Consider the following 8,213-nt stretch of genomic DNA (forward strand, 5'->3'; position numbering starts at 1 on the left):
GCGGAAACAGGCCCTTTGGCCCTCCGAGTCTGCACCGACCGGCGACATCCTACACATTAACACTATCCTACACACAATAGGGCCAATTTACACTTTATACCAAGCCAATTCACCTACAAACCCGAGCGTCTTTGGAATGTGGGAGGAAACCGAGGATCTCGGAGAAAACCAACGCGGTCATGGGGCGAACGTACAAACTCCGTACAGACAGCACCCTTAGACGGGATCGAACCCGGGTCTCTGGCGCTGTGAGGCAGCAACTCTACCGCTGCGCCACCGTGCCGCCCACATTTTGGGACTTCTTCAGACTGTAATTGGGGTAGGGTTGATATACCATCACGTCATGTGATAGTCACAGCACTGAGGTATAAGGGGAATGCAATCACAGCTATTCTTGGGCCCATAACTCATTGATGGGTGCAATTTTTTTTCTCTCCAAAGGGCTAAATAAATCCGGTTCCCCGTGAAGGAAATGTCTTTCTTTTCAAAATGGTTGTCAACGGCGACTGTGCAAGGTGAGTCCTGCCTTTGTTATTCGGTGTGTGGGTCATCTCCAGCATACACCACTTTGTGTGTAGGAAGGAACTGCAGATGCTGGTTTAAACCGAGGATAGACACAAAAAGCTGGAGTAACTCAGCGGGTCAGACAGTACCTCTGGAGAGAAGGAATGGGTAACGTTTCAGGTTGAGACCCTTCTTCATTGCACATTATCGTCCACCACTTTATCTCAGCCACTTTACCTCAAGACCTCCAGATTCAGGGACAGTTTCTTGCCAGCTGTTATAAGTAGGGTTGCCAACTGTCCCGTATTAGCTGGGACATCCCGTATATTGGGCTAAAATTGGTTTGTCCCTTACGGGACTGCCCTTGTCCCGTATTAGGCCCAGGGGGGCACTGTAGGCCCGGACACTGTCGGCCTGGGGGCCGTTGTAGGCTTGGACACTGTAGGCCCGGGCACCGTTGGCCCGGGGGCCACTGTACGCCCAGACACCGCCTAACGGAGGTTGCATAGCAACCCGCCTCCAGGCCCGGGCGGCTGCCAATGGTGGAGCGGGAGCACGTGGCTGCTGGCTGGGTGAGGTGACATCACCTTTTTTCCCTTATTTGGGAGTGAGGAAGTTGGCAACCCTAGTTACTGAACTATCCTATTTCACCCACTAGGGAATGTCCTGGGCTACCGTCTACCTCATTGGAGACCTTCGGACTATCTTTAATTGGACTTGACTGGACTTTATCTTGCACTAAATGTTATTCCATTTATCCTGTATCTACACTCTGGACAGCTTGTATAGTCTTTCCGCTGACTGGATAGCGCACTACAAAAAGCTTTTCACTGTACCACAGTACACGTGACGGTAAACTAAGCTGAACTAAGAAGTGCTCGTTCCACATAACCATCAGGCTCTTGAACACCACTCAACATTAAGTCAACTGTGAACTTCTATGGACTGCCTTTGGTTCCACTAAGAACTTTGGGACCTTTCTTTGCACTAGTATTATGGTTATTGATTCATTGATTTAAATATATATATATTATCAATGTGTATTGCGTTTACAGGCCTGTAGTGCTGCTGCAAGTAAGAATGTTATCGGTACACATGACAATTAAACACAAGACAGACACAAAAAGCTGGAGTAACTCAGCGGGTCAGGCAGCAGCTCTGCAGAAAAGTATTAGATTTAGATTTTTAGATTTAGAGATACAGCGCGGAAACAGGCCCTTCGGCCCACCGAGTCCGTGCCGCCCAGCGATCCCCGCACATTAACACTATCCTACACACACACTAGGGACAATTTTTACATTTACCAAGTCAATTAACCTACAATCCTGCACGTCTTTGGAGTGTGGGAGGAAACCGAAGATCTCGGAGAAAACCCACGCAGGTCACGGGGAGAACGTACAAACTCCGTACAGACGGTGCCCGTAGTCAGGATCGAACCTGAGTCTCCGGCGCTGCATTCGTTGTAAGGCAGCAACTCTACCGCTGCGCCACCGTGCCGCCCCCTAGGTGACGTTTCGGGTCGAGACCCTTCTACAGACTGAGGGTCAGGGGAAAGAGAAATGAGAGATAGAGACGATGATATAGAGAGATATTGACCAAACGAATTAAAGGTTCGCAAAAAAAGTAACGTTGATCAAGGAAACGTTCCATTGCTGGCTGTGGCCTAGGTGATAACGAGTTAGACAAACACTGTTGACTCTCTTGCCACCAGTACTGACCCTGATAGAGTTTGATTACAAAAAGTCGTGTACACTTCCCGGTCTGACATCGAAGGGCTCTGTAGCAGCCTCAAAAAAGGCAGCCTGGGTCATGAGGGACCCACACAACCCTGGCCACACTCACATTTCAATCCTGCCATCGGGAAGAAGGTACAGGAGCCTGAAAACTAACGTCCAGGTTCAGCAACAGCTTCTTCTCTGCAACCATATGGCTGTTGAAATGATGTGATGGGCTGAGAAGGTGTCATTTGTCGGAGATAGATCTAGAAGGATGAGAGGAGATCTTATCGAAACGTATAAGATTATTAAGGGGTTGGACACGTTAGAGGCAGGAAACATGTTCCCAATGTTGGGGTGAGTCCAGAACCAGGGGCCACACAGTTTAAGAATAAGGGGTAGGCCATTTAGAACTGAGATGAGGAAAAACTTTTTCAGTCAGAGAGTTGTGAATCTGTGGAATTCTCTGCCTCAGAAGGCAGTGGAGGCCAATTCTCTGAATGCATTCAAGAGAGAGCTAGATAGAGCTCTTAAGGATAGCGGAGTCAGGGGGTATGGGGAGAAGGCAGGAACGGGGTCCTGATTGAGAATGATCAGCCGTGATCACATTGAATGGCGGTGCTGGCTCGAAGGGCCGAATGGCCTCCTCCTGCACCTATTGTCTATTGAACACGATAAACACCAACTAAACTCCAAACTATGATCTGTTTTGGCTACGCGAGGAACTTCGGACTTCTGTTTTGTTGGCATTAATGGCGTTTCAAAAATGTATTGAGTCTGGTATTTTTTACCATGTTATCTATTGAGTGCTGTGTTTACAGACCCATTACACTGCTGCAGGTAGGAATTTAATTGTTCAGTTTTCGGTAAATGTGACAGTCAGACGCGCTTGACGGCCGACCCGCTGTTGCCTTGGGTTGTTTTCCAGGAAGGTTGCGGGCGTGCTAGGGCATGTGACTGCATCCTAGAATGGCTGCTGCCGCTGCCTGTGGCCGCTGGTGCCATCCCTCAGCTGAAATTGTCCACAAGCTCCCCTTACTGTGATAGCCAGAAGTTCATAGGTTCTAGGAGCGGAATTAGGCCATTCGGCCCATCATGTCTACTCCGCCATTCAACCTGTGGCTGATCTATCTCTTTCCCTCTTAACCCCATTCTCCTGCCTTCACCCCCTGACACCCTAACTAAACAAGAATCCATCAATCTCTACCTTAAAAATATCCATTGACTTGGCCTCCACGGCCTTGTGTGGGACAGAATTCCACAGATTCACCACCCTCTGACTAAAGAAATTCCTCCTCATCTCCTTTCTAAAGGAACGTCCTTTTATTTTGAGGCCGTGCCTGCGATCCTAGACTCCCCCATTAGTGGAACCATCCTCTCCACACCCCCTCTAAGTGCTTATATATAGTGATACGTATACCGAACTGTGTACAAGAAAGAATTTCACTGCACCTATGTACACGTGACAAATAAAGTTATACACCATACCACTCACTATTCGGTAAGTTTCAATGAGGCCCCCCCTCATCCTAAGCTCCAGCGAGCACAGGTCAAACGACCGTCATATGTTAACCCTGTAGTTGACACAGGGATTGGTCCAGACCATCGAACCCTCTGATTGGTAGAAGAGGTGAGGTGGTGCGCAGGTAAAGGAACTGGGCAGTCTGGTTTAATCCTCCGAAGGAGACAGTAAGATTTATGGTTGTCTGTCGTTTGGTGCGTTGATTGTCACGGTTCTTAACATTACCAATAAACGTCTACCTCAACGTACTTCGCCTGTGACTCACCATAACCCACTCAATCCCAGATAATTCTCGTAAACCTCCTCTGGGCCCTCTCCAAAGCCAGCACATCCTTCCTCAGATACGGGGCCCAAAATTGCTCGCAAGGGCATCACCTTGCACAGCGGTAGAGCTGCTGCCGTACAACGCTTTGAGCGCCAGGGACCCGGGTCCGATCCTGACTACGGCTGCCCTTCGATGTCAGACCGAGAAGTGTACACACTCCAAAGACGTGCGGGTTTGCAGGTTCATTGGGTTGGCATCATTGTAAATTGTCCCTGGTGTGTGTAGGGTAGTGTGCGGGGATCGCTGGTGGGGCACGGACTCGATGGGCCGAAGGGCTTGTTTCTGCATTGTATATCTGTATCTATATCTGTAATATTCCAAAGATAGACACAAAAACCTGGAGTAACTCAGCGGGACAGGCAGCATCTCTGGAGAGAAGGAATGGTTGACGTTCTCGAGACACTTCTTCAGACTTGTAATACTCCAATAATGCCGATATATTCTCCCTCTCTCTCTCTCCCCTCCCTCCTCTCCCTCTCCCTCTCCCTCTCCCTCTCCCTCTCCCTCTCCCTCTCCCTCTCCCTCTCCCTCTCCCTCTCCCTCTCCCTCTCCTCTCCCTCTCCCTCTCCTCTCCCTCTCCCTCTCCCTCTCCCTCTCCCTCTCCCTCTCCCTCTCCCTCTCCCTCTCCCTCTCCCTCTCCCTCTCCCTCTCCCTCTCCCTCTCCCTCTCCCTCTCCCTCTCCCTCTCCCTCTCCCTCTCCCTCTCCCTCTCCCTCTCCTCTCCCTCTCCCTCTCCCTCTCCCTCTCCCTCTCCCTCTCCCTCTCCCTCTCCCTCTCCCTCTCCCTCTCCCTCTCCCTCTCCCTCTCCCTCTCCCTCTCCCTCTCCCTCTCCCTCTCCCTCTCCCTCTCCCTCTCCCTCTCCCTCTCCCTCTCCTCTCCCTCTCCCTCTCCCTCTCCCTCTCCCTCTCCCTCTCCCTCTCTCTCCCTCTCCCTCTCTCCTCCCTCTCCCTCTCCCCCCTTTCTCTTTCTCTCTCCCCCCCTCTCCCTCCCTCTCTCTCTCTCCCCCTCTCTCTTTCTCCCCCCTCTCTCTCCCCCCTTCTCTCTCCCCCTCTCTCCCCCCCCCTCTCTCTCCCCCTCCTCTCTCTCCCCCCTCTCTCTCCTCCCCCCTCTCCCCTCTCTCCCCCCTCTCCCCTGTTTGTTGTCTCCTCACAGGGTTGTGCCGTGAGCTAAGGGTCACAGTTCCCTGGGGCCACATTGCCGCCAAGACCTGGGGAAATGCGGACGGCTGGCCTGTGTTATGCCTGCATGGCTGGGCAGACAACGCAAACTCTTTCGACCGACTCATTCCCTTGCTCCCAGAGAGTGAGTATTTGGTCACCATCTTGATTTTTACGATATATGGCACGGTTTAGGTTTATTATTTTGACGGGTACCGAGGAGCAGTGAAACAATAGACAATAGACAATAGGTGCAGGAGGAGGCCATTCGGCCCTTCGAGCCAGTACCGCCATTCAATGTGATCATGGCTGATCATTCTCAATCAGTACCCCGTTCCTGCCTTCTCCCCATACCCCCTGACTCCGCTATCCTTAAGAGCTCTATCCAGCTCTCTCTTGAATGCATTCAGAGAATTGGCCTCCACTGCCTTCTGAGGCAGAGAATTCCACAGATTCACAACTCTCTGACTGAAAAAGTTTTTCCTCATCTCAGTTCTAAATGGCCTACCCCTTATTCTTAAACTGTGGCCCCTGGTTCTGGACTCCCCCAACATTGGGAACATGTTTCCTGCCTCTAACGTGTCCAACCCCTTAATACTCTTATACGTTTCGATAAGATCTCCTCTCATCCTTCTAAATTCCAGTGTATACAAGCCTAGTCGCTCCAGTCTTTCAACATATGACAGTCCCCGCCATTCCGGGAATTAACCTAGTAAACCTACGCTGCACGCCCTCAATAGCAAGAATATCCTTCCTCAAATTTGGAGACCAAAACTGCACACAGCTTTGTTCTGTGTGCCATCCAAACTATCCATGTTAAAAAGAAATAATCGCAACAGGAACTGGCGTGTAGGTGAGGTGAATTAGATTTGGAACAACGATTGTGAAGAGTGGAACGTTTATAATGGATGATCGTACCTGTGGAAGAAAAATTAATATCCTTCCTTTACTTAATTTTTACATTTTTACATGGTTACATTTACTTTCCACACATTCCCAGACAAGAGGTATTACGTCTAATCTTACTTTGCCGATTCCCACAAACTTCCTCTACCCCTGGCCAACGAGAGATACCAATTGTCACATCCAAGCACCCTTTCGTCACCTCATTCAATTCCAGTCAAAATTAAGTAAGGAAGGATATTAATTTTTCTTCCACAGTACCTGTGACCAAAAGCCGAAAACGTTTTGGAACATGGGTTCGGCTCGGCAATGCCAAAACAAACTCCCTGGGCAAGATGGGAATCCGAGGGCACAATCTCTGAGCAGCAAGATGGCAGCCGCTGGGATAGAGGGTGGCACAGCTGGTAGAGCCGATGCCTCACGGGGCCAGAGACCCGAGTTCGATTCCAATCTCTCGTGCAGAGTTTGCATGTCCTCTTTGCATGGATTTCCTCCCTCATCCAAAAGACGGGCAGGTTTGTAGGTTAATTGGTTCTCTATAAATTAGACAATAGACAATAGGTGCAGGAGGAGGCCATTCGGCCCTTCGAGCCAGCACCGCCATTCAATGTGATCATGGCTGATCATTCTCAATCAGTACCCCGTCCTGCCTTCTCCCCATACCCCCTGACTCCGCTATCCTTAAGAGCTCAATCTAGCTCTCTCTTGAATGCATTCAGAGAATTGGCCTCCACTGCCTTCTGAGGCAGAGAATTCCACAGATTTACAACTCTCTGACTGAAAAAGTTTTTCCTCGTCTCCGTTCTAAAATGGCCTACCCCTTATTCTTAAACTGTGGCCCCTGGTTCTGGACTCCCCCAACATTGGGAACATGTTTCCTGCCTCTAACGTGCCCAACCCCTTAATAATTGTCCCTAATGTGTAGGGAGTGGATGCGCAAGTGGGATAACATAGAACTAAAGTGAATGGGTGATCGATGGTCGACGCGGACTCGGTTGGCCAGAGGGCCTGTTTCCATGCACAAAAGTTTGAAAGCGAGTACCATCAGATTCTGGACAGCATCATCCTCTCTGACACGGCCCTAGTGAGACCGCACCTGGAGTACTGTGTGCAGTTGTACAGGGCCCTAGTGAGACCGCACCTGGAGTACTGTGTGCAGTTGTACAGGGCCCTAGTGAGACCGCACATGGAGTACTGTGTGCAGTTGTACAGGGCCCTAGTGAGACCGCACCTGGAGTACTGTGTGCAGTTGTACACGGCCCTAGTGAGACCGCACCTGGAGTACTGTGTGCAGTTGTACAGGGCCCTAGTGAGACCGCACCTGGAGTACTGTGTGCAGTTGTACAGGGCCCTAGTGAGACCGCACCTGGAGTACTGTGTGCAGTTGTACAGGGCCCTAGTGAGACCGCACCTGGAGTACTGTGTGCAGTTTTGGGTCTCCAAATTTGAGGAAGGATATTCTTGCTATGGAGGGCGGGCAGCGTAGGTTTACTAGGTTAATTCCCGGAATGGCGGGACTGTCGTATGTTGAAAGACTGGAGCAACTAGGCTTGTATACACTGGAATTTAGAAGGATGAGAGGGGATCTTATCGAAACGTATAAGATTATAAGAAAATAACTGCAGATGCTGGTACAAATCGATTTATTCACAAAATGCTGGAGTAACTCAGCAGATCGGGCAGCATCTCGGGAGAGAAGGAATGGGTGACGTTTCGGGTCGAGACCCTTCTTGAGATCAGTCTGAAGAAGGGTCTCGACCCGAAACGTCACCCATTCCTTCTCTCCCGAGATGCTGCCCGATCTGCTGAGTTACTCCAGCATTTTGTGAATAAAAAGATTATTAAGGGGTTGGACACGTTAGAGGCAGGAAACATGTTCCCAATGTTGGGGGAGTCCAGAACAAGGGGCCACAGTTTAAGAATATGAGGTAGGCCATTTAGAACTGAGATGAGGAAAAACTTTTTCCACACAGGGATGCCATGTGTTAGGATGCTCTCTATGGTGCAGCGGTAGAAGGTCGTCAGCAACTGTTGGGGTAGACCAGACTTCTTCAGTGTTAATACGGCTAATACAGGACAGTTGGCAAC

At 50.1% G+C, this 8,213-nt stretch overlaps 1 protein-coding gene across 1 annotated transcript in view; it reads left to right on the forward strand.

Moving 5' to 3' along the window:
* serhl (serine hydrolase like) overlaps positions 1–8,213 on the forward strand; it is a 43,254-nt gene that overhangs the window by 11,198 nt on the left and 23,843 nt on the right. Inside the window, exons 2-3 of the mRNA XM_078430449.1 lie at positions 442–515; positions 5,218–5,406. Of these exons, the coding sequence (XP_078286575.1) occupies positions 473–515; positions 5,218–5,406 (232 nt within the window). The 5' untranslated portion in view covers positions 442–472. The remainder of the gene's footprint in view (positions 1–441; positions 516–5,217; positions 5,407–8,213) is intronic.

The sequence above is a fragment of the Rhinoraja longicauda genome, chromosome 40 (genome assembly GCF_053455715.1).
Source record: "Rhinoraja longicauda isolate Sanriku21f chromosome 40, sRhiLon1.1, whole genome shotgun sequence".
Taxonomy (NCBI): domain Eukaryota; kingdom Metazoa; phylum Chordata; class Chondrichthyes; order Rajiformes; family Arhynchobatidae; genus Rhinoraja; species Rhinoraja longicauda.